Source organism: Chinchilla lanigera, unplaced genomic scaffold, assembly GCF_000276665.1.
Source record: "Chinchilla lanigera isolate Chin_1 unplaced genomic scaffold, ChiLan1.0 scaffold00041, whole genome shotgun sequence".
In the NCBI taxonomy this organism is placed as follows: Eukaryota; Metazoa; Chordata; class Mammalia; order Rodentia; family Chinchillidae; genus Chinchilla; species Chinchilla lanigera.
Window position 1 is genome coordinate 3,686,444 of NW_004955442.1, and position 22,119 is coordinate 3,708,562.

The 22,119-nt window shown below is 40.7% G+C and overlaps 1 protein-coding gene across 1 annotated transcript in view; it reads right to left on the reverse strand.

Annotated features, from left to right (window-relative positions):
* Positions 1-12,102: 12,102 nt before the first annotated feature.
* The window catches only part of Gpr139 (G protein-coupled receptor 139), a 38,736-nt gene continuing 28,719 nt past the window's right edge, over positions 12,103-22,119 (reverse strand). Inside the window, exon 2 of the mRNA XM_005391121.2 lies at positions 12,103-13,037. Within this exon, the coding sequence (XP_005391178.1) occupies positions 12,103-13,037 (935 nt within the window). The remainder of the gene's footprint in view (positions 13,038-22,119) is intronic.

Consider the following 22,119-nt stretch of genomic DNA (forward strand, 5'->3'; position numbering starts at 1 on the left):
CTGTTTATCATCCTTAAAGGAGAAATTAGTATTTCTGACTTGAATTCTCCATGAATTGAGAGGAACGCTTAAGGTTTTCCTTTGATGGATGTTATTCTTTAAAGTTAACAATTAAGGTGGAATTGAGTACAAGAAAAATTGCCTTTGAAAAGTCCATTGGATCATTAATAAGATAATATATGGTAAATAGCAGATGCATCACCTTGCATTGAAAGAACTATTCAACTGAGACCAGCTGAAGACCATGTGTTGAGGGGTCAAATTACATGAAAAATCCATGTTTTCAAGAACTAGATCCTTGCCAGTGTGCTGAGAAGGCCTCAGTTGTAGATTTGTGAGGCTCATTTCAGATTTACTCCCATGTTGTAGAACTTAAAGGATGAACCTCCATGTATATATTATTTTCTCTTGATTTCTTTTACTCTGTTTGTTAACATTCTACCAATACAGATGTCATAAGAATTTTGCCTTGAGAGTATGTCGGGAAGCATAGGGCAGCCTATGAATATTTGTAATAATATAACTAGTTCTAAAAGACCAATGAATGATGAGATTAATAAATGTGGATGGTTTTGTAGAAGAGATGAGCCATGACTGTTCCATACCAGCAAGTGCACTGCAGCTGTTGTTGACCTTCCAAATCTTAGTTTGATTCAAACATGTCCCTGAAGGTTCTGATCAAATGAATGAAAAAACTGAAGAGTCTGTGTCTGAATTTATTTTAAATTAGTTCAAAGTGATCTAAGATATGTGCCACATACAGGATCCTAATAACTCCAGTCAATGTAAGCATATGTGCCATAACATGCGCTAAGACAGATAATATCAAGTATGAAAAAGGTGATAGGGGAACCAGAGGGGGAAGGGGAGGGGGAGAGGAGGAGAAGGGAATTAAAAAAAACCAGGCTGTAATATGTACATGTAACCACTCCTCAAGAAGGTAGTAAACTGTGTGCATATAAATATGTGCTAATAAAAATTTAAAATCATCTATGGTGATCTAAAATTCTTTTCTCCCTGATTAAGCTTTGTCTCTTATCTCACTTAGGCAGATAAAAGAAACAAGTTACAAGCAATGAGATGATCTGTGGGCCATAGATGTAGCATGGGTATTTGGAGTATATTTGGAAAGAGGCACAAAAATTATTGCAGTGTTTGGAGTAAAAAAGTAAAGGTAAGAGTTATCAAAATTATTTGGATTAGAGAGAAAATGATACAATTTAAGAGCTCCTTGCAGATTTACTCAGGACTCTGAAATGGAGAACAAGGACTGCTTTTTGTTCCAAAGAAGAAACAATTAGACATTAATGGATTGAAGTAGTCTCGCTACTTGGCAGAATTTCTAAGTTCCCTGGTCCACTCTTTTTTTCCCTCCCAATATCTACCACTCATTGAAACCATTGCTAAGTTTTATAGGGTATTTGGAAGCAACAGTTCTCTCCTCCTAGAGGAAGCTTTGACATTGACTCTGAAGGCTGCATTCCAACACAGCCAGCTAGGAAAGGCAGCTGGGAGAAGGAGACACATCTCTCTGGGCTGTTGTCCAGCCACTTGAGGAGTCAGTGGTTTCAAGGAGAGGCTGGTCAATTTTGAAGTCCAACGACCAAGGGAGGTTGGTGTGGATTATCTAACTCAAACATTTAAAACCTCTGTAGGATAATTATCTTGGTCTTGAGGAGATAAAGTCCTTACACCTAAGGGTGGCTACAAATAGAATCTCTTGTTGAGGAAGGAATGACGGCTGTGTGGATCTAACTCAGTGTTGGAATCGCTTTGCCTTTCGGAATAATTTCTAATTCTATGGCTGGGCCAGTCCTAGCTGGGGGTACGCTATTACTTAAAATTTCTGTTCAACCAAGTCTAGATGAAATAATGAACAAAGACTTTGCTAAATGCCTGGAAATATGGCAGGAAACCAACAAACAGAACTCTAAGGAGATAGTCAAACTTAAAGAAGAATCAGACATAAAGTCACCAAGTAGCCTTTTTACATTAGTGGGGTCTTAGGAAGAATAGCCTTTCTTAGACCTTTTTCTTTGGCTTAAGTCTCACTTTTAGCACTCTGCTCACCAAAAACAAACAAACAAACCAAAATTCAAAACCCAAAACCCAAAACCATACAACTCATGTATATATCTGGACTATCCAAATCAAGACAAAGAGAAGCTAGGCCCTGTCTCCTCCCTTGTAAGAACCGTTTCCTTTTTACTTCCCTGATGACAGATGCTATGATGACTTCACCCTCTGGGGAAGACCCTGTCCTTTGCCCTCATGGCTGTGGCCTTTCTCCGGTAGACCTTGCTGGGACAGCTGTGTCAGATCACATCATCATGCCCCAGGCAATGAGATACATGCAGAGGCACACATGCAGCAACAGGGAGTTATTTCCTTCCAATCTCTTAGAAATCAGATATTTCTAAGATTAATTTATAATAATAAGAAACTCTTGTCTCCAGCTGAGGAATGTTTGTATCCTCTCTCAAGCCTTGGAGACACACTTGACATACTGGGGACAGGTGACCTGTATCAACACTCACCCCTTCCCCAAAAAGACTATTTCCATTTTTGTCATCACTAGAGCCAAGGGATAGCAACTCTAATGAGACAGGCAAGTGACCTTTATGCAACTGTCACCAGTTCATCCTGAAGGCTGAAGTTTTATTCCCAATATGAGCAGGGATTGAGAGTGAGAAGTAGGGTGGCACTGGGGACCACATATCATGGCACTGAAATTGAGTGTAGAGTGATGGATGGGCTGCCTTCTTTCTTTCAATCCTTCATGCTCTGTCTATTCAGGGACCTTCAGAGGGTGACTGCAAATGAATGATATGCTTTCTCTACTTCAGAAAAGAGAGGGAGCTGGAATAAAGCATAGCTAAACTCTTTTATCCTGGCAGTAGCTTCACCAGCCCAAAGTAGGCCCAGTTCCTTTGAGAAGTCCTGGAATACACAATGTTCTTCTTGTCCCCACTACAGGGAACTAAATAGTAATACACTGTTAATACAGTTATAATTTCCAGATTCTTTAAAATATGATAATTAATTTCCATCCTTCTCTTTAAAGTCAGTACAGTTGCTATTCCTATTTTACAGATGATACATCTGAAGCTCAGAGACTGGAAGTGAGTTGTGCAATGTCACAGCCAGAGAGTAGAGAAGCTAGGATTCAGACCAGAATCTGCCTGGCCCACATGCTTTCTCATCAGCAACCTGCTACATTCAGGACTTGCAGTGCTTCAGATAACTTGATTTGGGTACTATCTTTGTTCACTCCTAAAACTACTTTATAGCACAATAATTTCAACCAGAGTCAATTAAAATTATTTTTGAGATCAGAACTTTTAGAGAACTGGGTGAAAGCTGGGAAGATGAACATACAGATGTTGAGGCTCTCTGTCCTCAACAAATAGAATATGTCTATGGAGGCACCCAACAGCCCAGCCATAATTTAGGGATTCATGGTGCCAGGAGCATCAGGAGAACTTTTTCTTGCCATTTCTCTAAGTATTTTGACAATGCAAAACACCTGAAGGTCTGCTTCTTCAATGAACATGAAATTTCCTGAGCCTTCTGCAAGATTCTTTGTTCATGAAGAACAAAGAGAGGGAGCCATATTTTCTTTCCAATAGTTCTACCTTCACTTACACAGGGACTCTAATTCCTCTTCTCTGAAATATTTGGGAGGTAATTTCCCTTGATCTTCTTCTTCCACTCCACCCTCTATGGAGAAGAAAGGTCTTGACTCATTTGTAGAATTAGGAGGAGGAATTCTGTCTATATGAACAGGTCACCTTCTCTCACCATTTTCCAGGCTGGTCTGCCCCAGGAGGGACAGAGCTTGGCTGTGCTACTGTCTTGTGTATAAGATCACTTGCTCTATTGTGATCCAAGCCTGCCTTCTAAGGAATGGTCTAAAGGCCCATTTCTAACTGTCTTTAGCATCATGAATTAACTTGGGAAGCAGAAAGTCTGCTTGCAATAGTCTGAGGTCACTGTTTTCTGTTTAGTCCCAGAGTGTCTGGGTGTGTGGCTCAAGTTACAAACTGGTTGGGGAGGAAGTCCATTGGTCTTAGTCCAATCAAGGTTCTCCAGTCCTTCCTTACAGTAATGGAGCTTATACCCTAGAGATTCAGGGAAAGCCCACTGATCCTTTTCCTGAATCTCTTTCTGTTTGTATCCTCCATGGGGGATAGGTGAGTGCATCTTCTTAGCTCCCATAAGCTTCAATAGTGAGAAGTGTGTATAACTGAAATCTCAACAAATTTTGGAGTCTAAATTAGTGAAATGATCAAGTGATGGGTTATTTGGGAGAACATTATTGTAGTTTCCGAATTCTTGTAGTTGATCAAGTGTTAGTAAGAAGGCAAGTGTTTCTCAATCTTGGCTACATATCAGAACCACTTATCTGGGTATGTTTTTAAAAAATTCAATGGCTTGGGCCCATTTCTAAAAATTCTTCTTTAATATGTCTAAACACAAAGGATTTGGATGTAGGTTTAAAAAAACTTCAAGTAAGTCTAGAAAGCAGCTAGGAGATCACTAAAATAAGAAACTGCTAAGGCCTCTCTATTTAATAGACCAACGTGTTCCAAAACATAATACTTCTAACTTGGAGGGGGAAGAGTTTAGACAACAGAGGGGTTGGCTTTTTACTATTTAAGGATATTGTGAAAGTTTTCCTTTCTAATTTGCTACCAATCCTTATGATTAGATTAAGGAGAAAGTCTCAGTAAGGTAGTGCTAGGTCTTTAACATGCAACTTTTGTTTCTTATGAAAGACAGTGGAGATCAGTTTCAGACAACATTGTGTGTGTTGAGAATTACTGACAGGATTTGATTATTTGTTTTAATGACTTCTATCTATTTATGGTGGATGATGGTAGTTTTGCATTTATGGCAGTAATATAACATTTTCTTTAGAGAACTAGGTGGTTATCTGTCTTGACTGAACACTGGAATCATCTTAGGGGCTTCATAGTATATTAATGTTTGGGTTTCATCCTGGGCATTGAGATTTGCCAAAGTTGCCAAATGTTCAAAATCATTGGTCTAAAGTGCACCAGTGTAGGGATTTGCAAAATTTAATGTGTATATGAATGACCTGGGGATCTTGTTAAAATTCAGACTCTGTTTTACCAGGCTGAGATGTGGGTCTGTAATTCTACATTTCCTACAAGTTCCTGAGTGATGCAGATCTTGTTTGAGATTTTATGTACGATGCTATGAGCAAGGCCCTAGTGGAACCTGATTCTGTAAGAAATCACATCTGAAATAGTTTCATAAAATAAATAGTGCTATCCCAAGTCTTTTTTTAGTGGGGTAGCTAAGTGAAAAGCTATATCTTCATATACAAAAAATATTTCTTGAAATAGATACTGTTTTTAATCAAAGCCATGGACAAATTGTTTCAGGACCTTGGACAGAACCACAAGCCATTGTTTTAAAGGGCCAGTGCCTGAATTGGAGAGAACGATCAAGAGTTAAAACTGTATGAAACCATTTGCAAAACAATGACATTTAAAATATTATTGAGGACTGTATAGGAAAGCTATCTATCTATCTATCTATCTATCTATCTATCTATCTATCTATCTTTCTATCCATCTATCTATGTACATACACACTTTTGTGCCTTCTACACTAGTAGAGTCTATATCATTTTGTGTACAGACTTATAGGGCTGATACTCTATTCTGCCAGATTTCATCGAACACATAAATTAGATCATGAAATAGAACCATACAGCATTATTCCCTGATAACTTTTGGCTCCTCATGAATGGAATTAGAAGATGACTTTAGCCTGAATATCAGCCTTGGTTGATGAAAATGCTAATGGGACCAATCTGCTAATTTAGGAGAAGAGAGTGCAGGATGTCAGCAAATGCATGTCAAGGTGGCCTGCTGAAGTGGCTTTTACAGCCAGACAGGACTGAGCTTAAATACCAACTCACAAATCACTCACTATGATCCTGAGTAAACTGAATTTTAGTCCCCGTGAAGCCCAGTTTTCTCATCTGAAAAATGGAGGAAACGGCACTCTCCTTCAAAAGTTATTGTGAGGACGAGCAGTGACCACCTACTAACATTTAGATTATGTGACCATGGAGCTTAGCTTTTTTCTTGATACACTCAGTGAAATAATTTCTAAGACTTATTCTGGCTCTCTAAAGATTCAGTGATAGTGAAATGAGGACTAACCTTTGCTGGATATTCTGAAGTTTCTTCCTGTCTCATTTTGTTGTTCGTTTATTCCTCGGTTTTGTGCTTTGGGTTCTGGACACTAAGGACTGTGCACCTCCGCTCTCTTCCTGCCTGACTTCTCTCTGAGTTTAGCCCGTGGGCGGTATCAATGTGGTATCACCGGAAGTAAAAGGGAAGTTGGGTTATTCCCATGCCTTTATCTCTGGCACATGTATCTGACTGTGTATGGAGCCATCTTGCTGGGAGGCCCTTACTCCACCAGTGCAGCCCTCACTGAACTCCAGTAGCCCTCCCCTCTGATGGCTCCAGATGGCTGAGGGAGGTCGGATTACTCATTATTTCTAGTTCTTAGGGGCTCCAGTAGCTCTTGTTGGTGCCCCTACCCTTGCACAGACCATTGTCAGCAATCTCTTGGTTAAAGGCTCACTGAAACCATCTGAGAGTGATTTGGTTCCCTCTAAAACTTTGATATAGAAATAGATCCAGAGGAGTAGATACTGAGAACTCCCACTGAAAACTTTGGTGGAGTTAATAGACATCCTCATAAAGATTTCTCCTTTGGGTGAATCCAGATCCTCCATACTATTGATGAAGTCTCACCTTCTCTTGCTCCATCTCCAGTGGACAGAAATATTGTGTTACTGTCATTCTCTAGGTAATAGGACCCCTTAGACAGGGTAGCACCTCACACAGAAAGTTCATGGGAAGACATCTCTCTTTCTTGTGGCCCCATTTGCTCCTTTTTTAATCAGAAAGTTTTCCTCTTCTTTTTTTGGCATGGCAGTGACACATTCTCTGTACAAACCCAGGAAACTCACAATATCTGTTTATCCCAGTAGACAGGAGACTCTTCTTTCCCTTGTTGTGTCTGGCAAGTACTTAGAGTAACCACACATTTCCAAAGAGTCTGGGTCATCACATTTAGCTGAATGCATTTATAAAAGGATTATTATTTAACAGTTCAACCTCAGTTAACTCACTTTGATCTTGCTCTCCCAGAGTTGGTGCGTAAAATTAATGAGGATGCTGCTGCCTTGTCTAACAGCTTCTGTTTGTGACCCTGTCAGTAAGTTCTTTGCTTTTATGTACTTCCCCCTAACTTACAAGTCACTTTCATTCGCCAAGCTGATGCAAAGATGGATTGTGACTATAGTTTGTGGGTGGCTGTCAGAACTGATGGTGGTTTGTGTGGGAAAATGCACAGCAAGTTTGAGAGCTGATAGAATCAATTAGAAAAGTTCTACCTTACAGGAAAAGGTCAAGCTGAGTGTTTCAATTATGATGCTGTTGTAATATATCTCATGCTTGGGTGACCTGGGTTTGAAGAGCTGCAAAAGTATGAAATATTTCCAACAGGAATAAGGGCATAAAAATAGTGTGATCTTTTGGGGGATGACTCAGAATCTGGCAGAGAAGGCAAAGTGGTAGAGTGGGAAGGGTGAAGCCTTGAGTGACTCGACCTCCATCTTGGACAAAACCATTCGCCAATTTTAGCTTAGCACCCTCACCTGTAAAATGACATACAACTGGAAGTCTTAGACATTCTTCTCATAAGCACTGCATGAAGTTCTTACTGGAACTATGATCAGTCCCATTTTATGGAGAAGAAATTGAGGCTCACAGAGACTGAGAATATTACTCAAGGCCACCCAGCCTGCAAAGTCACAGCCTGCAATAACTGACTCCAGATCTTGGGCATCTTATCAGAAAAGCATCAACTTGTCTTGTAGGCAACTAAAACCATTAAAATTTACACTGTTCTCTAGATGTCCTCATCAGTGATCTTCAAGGACTTGTTGAAGGCCATATAACTTATAAGGTGTGGGGCTGGGACATTCACATATGACTAACACCAAGCTCCAAGCTTTTAGCTGTTATGCTAAATTCCCAATTATGATTACAACTATCACTGTCTCAAAGATATACAGAGGATGTGATGAGAAAAGAGTTTATACTTATACTCAATAAATGACCCAATTTATGATTATAGGAAGCAGAGTTCAGTTGCCTTAGATTCTGAACTATATCTGACAGGTGGGAACCACTGGTTTATTCTAGTTTCTAGCATAATGTATAAATGAGATGACCATTTAGAAGTCTTAGTCAGCATTTGTAACTTGGAGGACATTATAGTAAGTGGAAATAAGCCAAGTCCAGAAGGGATAACTATCACATGATCTTACTTGTATGTAGAATCTAGGAAAGTTGAACCCATAGAAGTAGAGAATAGAGTATCAGTATCAGGAACCAGGGGAAATGGGAACAAGGGAATGGGGGAGTTTCAGTTGCACAAGAAGAATAAAATTTGGAAGGTATTACACAGTAGTGTGACAGTAATCCATAATACCGCATATTTCAAAATAACTAAGGAAATACATTTCCAGTGTCTTATCACAAAAATATGTGAGGTGTATAACGTTAATTATTTTGATTTAATCATCCCACATTGAATACATATATCAAAACATTATGTTGTGTCCCATACCATATACAATTAATATGAATGAAATTCAGCATTCTGCAATTTTTTGAACATATATCCAACTACCAAACACCAAGTTTGCACCATTTTAGAATTTATTATAATACAAACAAGTCCAAACACAATATATTATTTAATTAAGAAAATATGAACATTTACTATTTTTCTATGGTGACCTTCTATTCCATCCTTTGAGTGGAAATAGGCAACGCTAATCTTTTATTCACTTCAGGTAAGCTCCTCCTGCTGGAATAGTGGGCACCAACAGTGCAAAGTAATCTTTTCCAATGCAGATGTTTGCAAAACGGAAGTTCATGCCCTCCCATGGGTTGTCTTTTATTATTTGTCTGTCATCCTCCTCTTTTCCTTTCTCATGAGACATTTCAGACTTAGATTTGTTCAGTAACAAGACATAGCATGTATGTGTGTAGAATCATAGCAATGTCCAATCAAAGCATCCGGCAAGGGGGATGCTTGTTAACAGTCTTTGAAAGAGGCATCACAAAAATCCAGGTGAAGGCAACAACTTGGGTGCTCTCAGTAGCATCTGATTACATGGCAGGTTTCAAAATTCAAGGCTTTGTTTCCAAAACTGGTCTGAAAGAAAAGGCTTCCAAATGTCTTAAAGTGAAAAAGAAAACCCTTTTCATCATTATCCATGATTATTGTCATACAGAAATAATAAATTAAAAGATATCTATGATTTCAAATAATTTTAAGAGATGTGGATCAGCTAAACCCTATGGTCATTCTTATGCACTTTCAACAAAAGACAGCAACTCACCAGAGTGCTTTCCAGAATCAGAAATTTTAAAATATCATTTAGGAAGATCGAGTCAGAAGGAAAAAGAGATCATGACATTACTTGGTAGAACCACTATAGTTAAGAGAAGTAATAAATGAATGTCTGAGGCAACCATTCCCAATGCACACCCAGTTTTAAAAAACCAACAATCAATATTACATAAGAAAAATATGGACCAGAGAGTGTTAAGATTTACAGGCTTATTTCCTTCTTAATGTATGTCCTCAAAAAAGAATTGCTTAACCTTGATAGATATTGCACTCTGACTCATTCATGTATAGCTCATATGAGTATTATCCAGAGCTATGTGGTTTAAAAATAAATAAATAAATAAATAAATAAATAAATAAATAAATAAATATAGGTATAGGTAGCCTTTGGTCAATGTTCATTCATAAGAGAGTGTGGTGGAATCACGCCATACACATAGTTAATGAACACACGCACAACTACACATGCTTGGCAAAAAAGAGACCAAGATAAATGCAGTTTACGGGATGTAGGGGACTCTGCTTGCCGTTTCTCTCAACGAGCATATGTCCTGGGGAGCAAGTCAGACAGGAAAGGGGATCTGTGGCCCTCAGTTGGACAACTTCTGTGCCCTTCTTTTAGTGGGAGCATCTTGCTGTACCAGGATGGTCCTGATGTTCTCAGACACATTAGAGTCATACAACATAGTCCTCAAACACAAATTCAGTGAGTCTTGTCTTCAACAAAAGAACCAGAAACCTGTTCCAGTGCCAGGGGACAAATTTAGCTATCTTAGGTTTTTGAAGAGATGGTTAGTTATCTCTGACATGGCTCTTTACGGAGGACTTTGCACAGATATCTTTGACTCTGCCGTGGATTTTCTTTTGCACTAACTTTAAAATCTAACCTTCTACTGCAATCATTTAAAACAAGTAGGACTTAGGATCATCAGTACTAATAGGGCTCCGAATTATATTGATTAAGTATTGGCTAAAATTTAGAGTTTGTGCTGCCCTGAGGTCTTTTTTGGCCCATTCATTTATTGCAAACTCTCATAAAAAAGATAAAGACATTATCTTCCAGTTTAGGGACAAAATGCAGTAAAAATCAAGCTCGAGGAAAGAAGTATCCCAGGTGGACTGTCTGCTTTTGATATCACCACCAAAAACAGCATGTACTCCCCAAATCAGTTTGGAAAATTTCTTCTAGTGGAAGGTTGAGTTTGAATACTGAGATTCTGGGGGAGAAATTTTAAAAATGCAAAGTAAGAGGAACTCCAGCATGGACTTCTCCTTCAAAACACATCGCTGAACACAGAGGGATTTCACAGACTCAAATATACATGTGTGCATGTGTGTGCACACAGGAATGGGAACTCCCAGGGAAGCCCCTATTAATTGGATCGTCAAACTTTTCTTGTCTTGGAAAGGCAAAAGGGGAAAATAAATACACTTATATTTTATCATTTGGCAAAGGATCTGGCTTAACTGCTTCACTGAAAACTGGCACCAGTCTTCTGAGCCATGTGTGTCACAGAACAGGTGACAAATGTGGCATCATCCATACCTTTCCATGTCAGTTGTGTCTGCATTTGTGGTCTAGTAGCAATGCCAGCTGCATTGTGGACAGGAATTGAGAATGTATCCTTTCATACCCAGAGAGCTACCGTTCTTGACCCTTGAATATTACATTCAGTGAGGAAGTCCTTCAAATAAAACAAAGGGCCTCTGCAAGCAAGGAAGCAAGGCTGGTGAGTCTACACATAAAAGGCTTCTCTAGGAAGCTGTGCAGTGTCACAACAAGAAGCGATTTTGAATACGGGGATTGTATACAGCCGCCACAGAGATGGGTTGAAACAATGGCAAGAGTGGGCTTGTTTTTTTTGATTTTCTGGGCTCAAGAATTCCTCCTTTCCTCCATGCACTAGGCAGGGTCTTTGTTTTGGAGGAGAGAGATAAAATCTACACATTATGGCAAATAGAAAACCACATTTTAGACCTAAGGGTTATAGGTATGTTGGTATGGAGCCTCCCCACAGAAGCTCTGGCCAAAGTTTGGGTGAGAGTCAATAATCCCCTTTCCCCATCATGTCTTTCTGCAGCCAGGGGTGCCAGGGCCACTTAAAGGTCACAACTCCTTCTAGGACAAATGGCACCTTGGAAAAATCCCTGATCAGTCAGTATTGTTAGCTGCTGGACATGGCACAGGGAAGCAACAGATTACATCAGCTCTTGGAAGAAGAGTGTGGCTTCAGCTATATGCTACTGTGACTTGGTGTGTCACGTAAATGAGTGGTTCCCAGTCAGTGTGGACGGGCCCATGCTAAGTCACAGACTATTCCTCTACTGTATGTTCTTACTGGTCACAAGATGATGACACTTACGACCTCCCACAGCATCTTCCAACTGATAGGAACTTTTGTTGTCAACATGATTTTGTGAAAAGGAATACATAAAAAAACAAGATTCATGCTTTCCTTTCTTCTTTTCCATCTTTTGTCATCTACTAGTCTGAGAATTGCTCAGTCTGTGGAGACAGGAAATGAGGTGAGCACTCTTAGAAGAGCTGTTCAGCCACAGGATGGGATGCCCTCCCATCTGGAAATGAATAACACAGAGGCACTAAGTGCCCAAGCCATTGGGTCACGGGGATACCTTTATAGGTTTTCCATTTTTGTCATACTGGTACACCAGCATCTTGATACAGTGTGAGTTTGCTGGTGAGATCCAGGGGCTACTTGTTATGGAAAAATTGTGATTGGTGTAGAACTGTACAGGCTGCTTCTGGCACTTGAAGAAGGCCTTGAGTGTGGCAGCTGCCATGGTGCGGAACCGCTTACTGATAAAACAGTAGAGGAAGAAATTGATGGCCGTGTTCAGAAGGGCCAGCATGTTGGCGATGTCAGACATAATGTGCACCAGCCAGCGGTTCTGGATGGGTGCCCCGTAGAGGTGATAGAGGATCATGATGATGCGGGGTGCCCAAAGGGTGGCAAAGATGGAGGTGATAGTGAACAAGATGGCAGTGGTTTTGCCTGTGGAGTAGCCCCGGAGGCGGAAATTGCTCTTTCTCCTAAGCTTGTACACAATGATGGAGTTCAAGATGAAGAAGATGGAACAGGGCACCAGGTACACTGTGAAGCAATGGACCCAGACCAGGACATGATGCAGAGAGGTGCTGATGTAATCTTCAGTCCAGATGTTGGGCCACCAGTAGTAGGGGATGCTGGTCAGGAAGCAGGTGATGTAAACGCTGACAATGACCTTCCGAGTGCGGGCTGGGTAAGAGACTGTGTGGTATTTGAGAGGGTGGCAGACAGCAATGTACCTGTCAATGGTTAAGGGGACCGTAATCCAAATGGAGGTGTGGATGGATGAGAACTCCAGCACCTCTATAATCTTGTCAGGGACCGGAGGCATCTGCATGTTCAGGATGAAGTCTTCCAGTAGGAAGTCCACAAACACGATGAAAAAGAGGACCAAGATGTCAGCAGCAGCAAGTGCCAGAAGATAGTTGTAGGAGGACTTCTGTCTTCTAGCCACCAGCTGAGAGAGGATGATCACTGTCAAGATATTTGCTGTGGAAGAGAAGAGAACTGGGTTTATCTCTGCAGCAAAGAAGGCTTTGCTGTTGAAGTGAAGAAGGGCGCCTTTGGCATATGTTTATCGGGACACTCACGGAGGTCAAAGGATGGAATCCATGTTTTTGAGGGGCAACCTCTGCATTACAGATCACACCTCATAATTTTATAATGATGCTTCTGCTCTGGTTTATTTGTTCCTCACATAATTAGCAGCTGCAGTACTACCATTATCATGCTTTAGAAAAGAAACTGAGCTCCAAGAACTTAAGGGGCTTGCTTAATGTTACACATTTCTAAGTCACGGTGACAGAAACCAAACCTGGTTCCTGGATCCCAAATGCCATTCTCTCCCTTTGGCCTGGCTGTGTGGAGAATATGCGGCTGAGAGGTTTTATCCAGCTACATGGGGTCAGGGAGGAGCCTGTGCTACCTAACCTCATGAACCTGTTTAGAACTTAGATTTTGCGACCTTTCCTTTTTAAATAGATTTAGAATTGAAGGAGAAGAGGTGATCATGACTTTCAGATTAATTTAAAAATGAATTAAATTGACTTTTGGACTAGGCAATCTGCAAGCATGGTGCATAATTAGAACAGAAGCAAAAATGGAAATTTCTCTTCCACTCTTGTTCTCCAGCCATCTAAGTTTCAACAGAGCGCTGGTGCACTCATCACTCAGATTAAACAAATTCAAACCTTTTGCTAGATTTGCTTCAGCTCTTTTTAACAAGGAATGAAACCATAGATATAGTTGGAGCCCCCTGAAACAGCGTCATTCACATTCTTTTCTCCCTGTGATCGCCTCAGGGCAATCACAGCCAAAAGATAATCTACGTGTATATGTGTCTATATATCATGTCTGTATGTAGACAGTTTTTGCACAAACAGTAGCAATGTATTCTTTTTCTTGGGCCAGATTTGAGTTGAAAATGTATCCACACAGTTCCTGATCAGTTTTAAAGACAAGTGCCTCCCCAAATAAGACACATTCAGAAAGTCATTTAGGATTCACCCCAAAATGACATGTTGATGGATACTATCTGGAAGTTATTCTACACGTTGACCTCAGTCATTCTCACAATCAACCTTGGCATTTGAACATTTTTAATCTTGCTTTCAAAGGAGGGTCTCAGAGAGCACCTGTCCTTTTTTGAGGTCCAATGACTGGTCTTTCTTTCCAGCCCCTTCCCCCTCCTGGTCTCAATAGTGTTTTCAAATATTACACAATAGTTCACATGCAAAAGTGTCTATCATAAACACACCCACACACCTGGTGCACTCATCACTCAGATTAAACAAATTCGAACATTTTGCTAGATTTGCTTCAGCTCTTTTTAACACGGAATGACGCTATGGATATGGTTGGAGCCCCCTGAAACAGTGCCACTTGCACTTTTTTTCTCTTTCCCTCTTCTCTGTCACCAGAGGTGACTGCAGGCTGTGGTCTTTGTGCTGTCTGGGGCCACTTTTACCTACTATTCCTGTCCCTAATATTTCCGCCATCCCAAATGCTGCTCTTGTCATTCCACATTATCTCTTTGAGACCTTGGAGTTATTTTGATACATGCATCTAGCTTATTCATTTTAATGACTGTATAGTACTATATGAATTTCAATTATATATGAATTATGTATAATTTATTACATCAACTGTATACATGGATACATTTAAAGTGGTTTCAGGATTTTGTTATTTTGAATCACTGTAGTTAATAATCACAAGATGATTCTCTAGGAGAAATTCTTATAGGTGAGAGTTCTCTGGGGTAGTATATACATAGAAGTATATTTGTTATGTCTTACAGTTCATGCATTTTCACCTTTCTTAGCTATTGGGAATTAACTGTGAAGTGGTTCTATTAATTTACACTCCTAACAGTAGAATATGATGTATAATAGAAAAATACAGTGAGTGCTTAAATTTTTAAAATCTATTACAGTGAAAAATACAGCACCATCAATCCCCTTCAAAGTATAACACACTCATTTCGTTCTTGGTAGTTTCTGAAGCAGTTCTAGAAGACTTTTTCCATGAGTGTCTTTAGTTGCACTAAAGCTGCCTTGATGTCCTGAATCAATTAAAAAACATTTGCCTTTCCTGGTCATTTTGGCTTTGGGGAAAAGCCGAAGTCACGTGGTGCCAGATCTAACTAGTAAGGTAGATGAGAACATGCCGCCATGTTTTTATTACTCTGACTTTCTGGTGAATGTCACTCAGCAGTGACATTCACCATGTTCTTGGTGACATCTTGTGAAGACACTCATGAAAGAGGAGTTCCAGAACTCCTTCAGAGAATAGCAAGAATGATGGAATAAGCGTGTTTGAAGTGAGGAAGAGTATTTTGAGGGGGTGAGTGACACTGTGTCTCTTACTGTAATAATATTTTTAATTTGAACCTCTAATGTGGATCTCAGTCACACCTTGGACATTTATAAACCCGACATTTCAAATTTACTTGTGCGTTTGGCAATGTTTTTGTTTACCCACTTGGAGCTGTGCTCTGGAAAGAGATGGTTAACAAGACAGACATTGTCAGTCCTGCCTTCTTGGAGCTTCTAGTACTATAGTACTAGGGGAACAGAACTCCAACAAAAGAATTAAGGAAGAACAGGTACAACCTCAAACCATAATAAATGTTAGGGAAGAATGTTTGGGAGGGAGTTAGGCTCAGGCTGAGGTTAAGGACAAGCAAACAGGCAAAAAGTGTGGGTGGGAGTGTTTTCAGTGAAGGAAACAGCATGTGCAAAGACCCCGAGGTGACAAGAAGTATGGCAATACTGGGTTTATTAAGGTGAGGGACACATATTGATTTCTACTTGCACTGGAAGCACTTTTGCATTTAATGGTTCTCTTTTATTAAACAGCTTTGCTGTGTTCTGTTGAAAAGCATTTCAAAATGTTTTATTCATCCAGAAATCCTTTCAAAAAGTATTTAGCTTCTAACTTTTGTGGGCAAGGATCTGTGCAGGGGCTGAAGGTGGATACAAATTGGTGCTACAGACATTTGGCATTTCCACTCAAAGAGTGTAGGAATGGCACGAAAGTGGCTAGGTACAAAGAGATGAAGAGCATACACAGTGAGACCAGAGTTGCTGATCTGAGCTGATACAGAGCAAAGGGGAAGCCTTCAAAGAGGGTCTGGGTTGAGGTCCGCTTTCGGTCTCTCTTGCTATCAGATCTCATCAAGCACAGTCATGGCTTCCTGGAAATCGGCTGGAAAATTGGGTCTGAAGCTCCCAAGGAGCTTGTGCCAAGGATATGCAAGCCCAGGGGTTAAGTGTGGAGTCTGGGGCTGCTGGGCTTTCCTCTGACTCTACCACTTACTGGCCCTTTGCCTTTGGACAAGTTTATTCAATCTCTCTATGCCTCAGTTTTCTTCTTTATAAAATGGGAGTAATAAGAATGAGTATCTCCTAAGATTATTCTGAGTGAGACAAAAAAATTGAGATAATTTTTGCAAATGGTTAGAGTGGTGCCTTGCACATAGTAAGTGCTCCAAGAGTGTCATTCATTCAGAATGACAATGAGGGTCCATCATTCCACAAATATCAGTTGGGCATTGCCTATCCCAGGCATTGTACAAAGCAACATTAGGGACACCAGGAGTAGCAAAATGGACAAGCTCCCTTTTGTCATGGGTGAAAGTGAATACACACACAAATGCAAGAGAATTTCAGATAGTCATAGCGTGAAGAATCACATCAAGGGATGAGACAATTTGATGAGGAAGGATTATCTTTAGATTGGACATTAGCAGCTGAGTTGAATCCTGGATAAGGAGAAGGGATGTCCCACGATGAAGAGGACTGTAAGCAGTGGAAATGGCATGTGCAAAGGTCTTGGCATGTGCAAAAGTCCTTCTATGTTCACAGGGTGAAAAGAAATAGGAACACTCCCCATTTTACAGATGAGAAGACTAAGCATTTTTACATAATTTGCTCAAAATCACAAACTAAACAAGTGGGGAAGCCAGGTAGTGATTCCAGCCATTTGTGACTGCATAATTCTGCTTTGTTTATTTTTGGTCATAGGAAAGGGGTCTCAGCTAGAGAAAAGTGATCCCCATTCCTTAGACTTAAAAGGTGCCATCCTTGATCAGACCCTCTTCTCTTCCCTCCATGAAGCAAAGTCCACACTCCCTCTCATGTTCCTGCCCCCTAAGCTTATCAAGAGGCAGGAATGGCTAAGTGTGAGGGTCATCCCAGAAAAAATTCTGTGTGCGTTCTGCACAGCGTGATTGCCGCTGTCTCCTCCTCCCCGTATGAACCCTATTTCAAATGTGGTGCTAAAAATCCTCCATATCGCAACTCTTCAAAAATACCCTAGGCCCACCTAATTAACGCTTCAGTCAGGCAAGTCGTCAGCCCCAAGTGAAACTGCCAGGTATTCATATTTGACATTTCTTGAAGCTTCTAGTAATTGCCCCTCTTGAGAACCTAACCCGCAGATGCCAGGTTTCCTTTGTACAGGTAGATCCCCAAAGGCGAAATCAAGATCCCTGAGAGCATCCTGGGGTGAGAGAGAGATCTGTAGGCTGGAGAGAGCCAGAGGGGAATGCGTGACGCCTGTGTGTTGATTCTTCAAACAAGAAATGAGAAGGTAGAGACTTTAACTCGTAAGATTTGACATTTGCAATAAATCTCTACAAAAAAAAAAAAAAAAAAAAAAAACTTTTCTTTTCCACACTGGCGCATTTTTCCCCAAAGAGAAGCAGCAGTGTTGACAGGGTCTGTGTGTATTTATAAAGGGTGAGCAAGCTAAGAAACTCAAACCACTGCTGCCCAAAATTGCATTTCACAGCTTTTCTCTCCGACAAACTGGTCCAGGGACTCTGTGCTCGAGGAAAGTCAGCCAGTCCCACCCAAACCAGCCCCAGTGAGCCTCGCAGTCAGAATGTCAGTGCTTCTAAACAGCAAATCCTTTCTGTCAATGGTGCTATGAGACAGGTTTAAGCTGCCGGGTAATAGAAAGCCCATGTTTTGTGATTGCAAAGCTTCTTGGTTATATTCTTGGGGGAATTCATTTCCTGTATTTTGCAGCTTACAGTGCTCCAACCTGAGAGGACTTGGGGAGTGGCTGGAAGAATCACACAGGCTGGGTTGTCAGACCACACCATCGATGGTCTTCTGCCCCAGAGAGAGGGCCAAGGTCTGCAGAACTGTGCTCTGCATCTCTGAGGACTAAGTAGCCCCTGTGGATTTCTGAGAGAAAGCAACTGGACTGTGAGACAGAGAACAGATTGGGGGTTGTGAGATTCTGCTCTGTTCTATTTTCTTTTTTGTCTTTGAAAATTATTATTTTGTTAATAAGGTTAATAAAGTAATAAGGACTTATAAAAAATTAAATATTACATCAGTGTGCAATAGTAATAGAATTAGGTCACTTTTATGGGACATTTGCTATGCCCAGGACACTTCAAACCATCTCACACACTATCTCACTTAAGGTTGGTACCACGAATTCAGAGCATTCAAATTCAGAGAGGCTAAGTCACTTGTTTGAGGTTATACAGCCACAGCATTGTGAAGCAGAACACAAAACTACTTTCTGTCTCTTAAATTTGTGCATTTGATTACTACATTAGAAATAAGCAGGGAAAAGTCTGCCAATAACTCATCTTCCAGAGATAATGGGGCAGAGAGCTTTATAGATGGTCCCCAGTGATGCGCTGGAACTCATGTCCTTATGCTTTACATACTCGGCTGCTATGCTTCGTGTTGGAGCTGGTCCTATGACTTTTGAGCAACAGACTACAGCAGGAGGGATGCTGATTGACCTCTGAGGTCATAAGTGGCCCTGTGAAACACTTGCTCTTGGGCCGCAGCTTGGGAGACACCCACGCCACTTGGAGAGAGCATGTGTAGGTACTCTAGTTGCCAAGTTTAGTTAACCTGGTCATCAACATCTGGCTTTGACTATTAGCTACGAAAGGGAGCCTCCATCTTGGAACCCCGGTGAAAGCCATCCTAGCTGCTCCCTGGGAAAAACTTCAGGAGGCCAAAAGCACACAGCTCACCCAGCAGAGCCCAGTCAGCTCCAGATCTGGGACATATAATCATAAATTGTTACTCTAGTCTCTGAGTTTTGGGTGGTTTGTTATGCTGCAGTAGATAGAACAGATGTTTTTGAACCATTTGATGTTTTTCTCTCCAGGATGCTTAAGTGCCTAAAATAATTACATGATTAGTAATAGTGATCATCACCATAAGATGGGATTATACAGAATAGTACTGTGCAAATTTTAATTTTTTCTCTTACAGATAGATCATAAGTTTGTCCATCAACAGATGAATGGATAAAGAAACCATAATATTTATGTACAATGGAGTACTACTCTGCCATAGAGAAGGATAAAATGGACTCATTTGGAAGAAAATGGATGCAGCTTTAGACTATAGTGATAAGTGAGATAAATCAGACACACAAATTTAAATATCACATGTTTTCTCTTATATGAGAAATGCAAAATATAAATAGACATCAAAATACAAGATAGAAAACAGGACATAAGGAGATCTTTTTCAAAAGGGAAGGGGACCAAGATACAGAAGGGGAGAGGGAGAGGAGAAGGAGATTAAAAAGAATTAAGATGTGTTATGTACATGTACCAACTCCCCATGAAGACTGTAATCATTGTGTACTGCAAATATGTACTGACAAAAGATAAAAATTAAAAAAACAAAAAATTTATGAAATATTCTATCACTATACATTTCTTCTTCTTCTTCTTCTTCTTCTTCTTCTTCTTCTTCTTCTTCTTCTTCTTCTTCTTCTTCTTCTTCTTCTTCTTCTTCTTCCTATTACTATTACTATTACTATTACTATTACTATTACTATTACTATTGGAGGGGTCACTCTAGAGCTTCATGAAACATTTTTGTGCATTTCTGTAGGATAAATTCTCCCAAACCAGAAATGCTGCTTTAGAGGGTGATATACTTTTCTCCCCTCCCAGGGTAGATTCTTCCCACCTCTTTCTGATCCTCTGTTCTCTGCTCCTTCCTCTTCCCTCTTAAAAACAGCCAAGACACTTTGTCAGAAGGAAAAGAGCTAAAGGAGGAGCTATAAAAAGCTTCAGGTTAGACACCTAGAAGAACTTTTCAATTGCAATGGCAATTATGTGACAAAGTGCAGACAGTGACGTTTCAGTTGTTCTGTCCACACAGCTCTTAAGAACCAAGAGAGCATTGTTTATCTGGGCTAATTAAATTCCTGGTCTAACCTTTTGCAAATCCTGCTTCTCTGCATCCTAAATTACATTCTTGTGAATTTCCAAAAACAGAGCCATTCACCGCTTTCTGTCACCATCTCCTGTGACTTAACTGAGTCCTTCCTCCTCTGGTTGCCTATCTTTTGTGTTGGAAAAGTCAGTCCTCATGTCATGCAGACCCCTGGCACGGCAAGAGATTCCAGTGGGGTATTTTACCGCTCCTGGGAATCCCCAAGGGTGGATTTTTAGGAAGAACAATTCCCCAGCCTCTTAAGAAGTCAGCAAGCCCTTATTTAGATCAAGGGAGTGGGGAAACAGAGCTGTATGATGTGACTTTGGCACTTGGAGGTTGTCCTCTTTCTCAAGGCTCCTGTCTGCTTTGGATTAAGCACACAGGAAGGAGAAACAAATTGATGAAGCTAGCTAGACATGGTAGTGTATGCCTATAGTCCCAGCACTTTGGGAGGCTGAGACAGGAGGACTGCAAATCGAGCCTAGCCTGAGCAACTTAGCCAGATCTTGACTCAAAATTTAAAAAAAAATTAAAGGGCTTGGTATGTAACTCAGTTGAAAACCCCTGCGTTCAATCCCTAGTACCCTTTCCCCTAAAGATACTTGCCATTTGTCTTTTTGGCCTCTGGGAAGAGCTTCAAGGAACTCTGCTTTTGGTGGGTCCCTAGGACAGGAGCAGGGGAGGAGTCTGAGGATAGCTGGGCTATCATGCGTCTCCAAGCTCAGAGCTGCCAGCTGGGCAGTGGCCACCCTTGCTCCCTGGGGTCCTATTTGCTCCAATTCAGAAACTTTGGAAAAGAGGAGCTTTCCTTAGAAGGTTAGTTGTTAGGGGCACAAAACTGTGGCCTAATGACGGGAAGGTTGACCTCACCCCGGCAGAAGGACAACCCATGAGGGACAGCATCCAGGTTCTTGGAAGGGCTCAGAAAGGTTGTCTGGTCTTTCCACTCTTTACAGGCTGAATCTTATCCCCTTCCCCTGATTCTGGGTCTGTAAGAACCTATCCTAATTGGTTGAGAAGATACTCTCTGGGGGCAAATAGCCTGAATTCAAATGCCAAAAGCAGCATTTTCCTAGTGGTTAGCAAGCCACCTAATCTCTCTTAGCCTCAGTTTCCACATCTGTGAAATGGGCATAATAATAAATGGGACTCTCTTAGGTTGTTCTGAGGTTATATAGAATGATATGTGCATAACACTTAGCAGAGTTTCTGGCACATAGAAAATACTCAAACATTAACTATTGTTACTTTTTTTTTTTTTTTTTTAGCACTCAACCAGTGTGGTTCAGCAGACATCTACTAGGGGCCAGACCTTATGATAATTGCAGAGAAAGTCCAAGCTCATAAGGAATCTAAGAGAAGACTCTGGTTTCCCTCCATGGCCCATTCCAAGTGCTGACAACCCTGTTAACTTACCTGGATATTCTTCACTGCTTCTAACCCCAGCCCTCTAGTTGCAGCTGTATGCCAGTGTTTGCCCACTTGGCTTCTCTGCTTGGTGGACAACACCGATCATTATCTGTGATCAGCTATCTGTACCCTTAAGAGCCATTACTTGATGATGGATACTGATGCAGTCATCTCTTACATCTTCAAAAATAACCTTTTTTTGTTGTTTTACTTTTGGTTGCTATTTTATAGTTATTTTTCTCTGTAGCTCCACTACCATGCTCCTCTCAATTGTTTTCCTTGAGGACACCATATATATCATATCCAAGCATTTTACTGGATTCTTTTCAAAGCTAGTGCTTCCCCTTTCTTTGTTTCTGACTTTATAGTCTCATATAAATGTTGTTTTATCTTTGATCTATTGGTAGTGGCTGTCTGGGTGCCATGTTGGAAAATGCACTTTC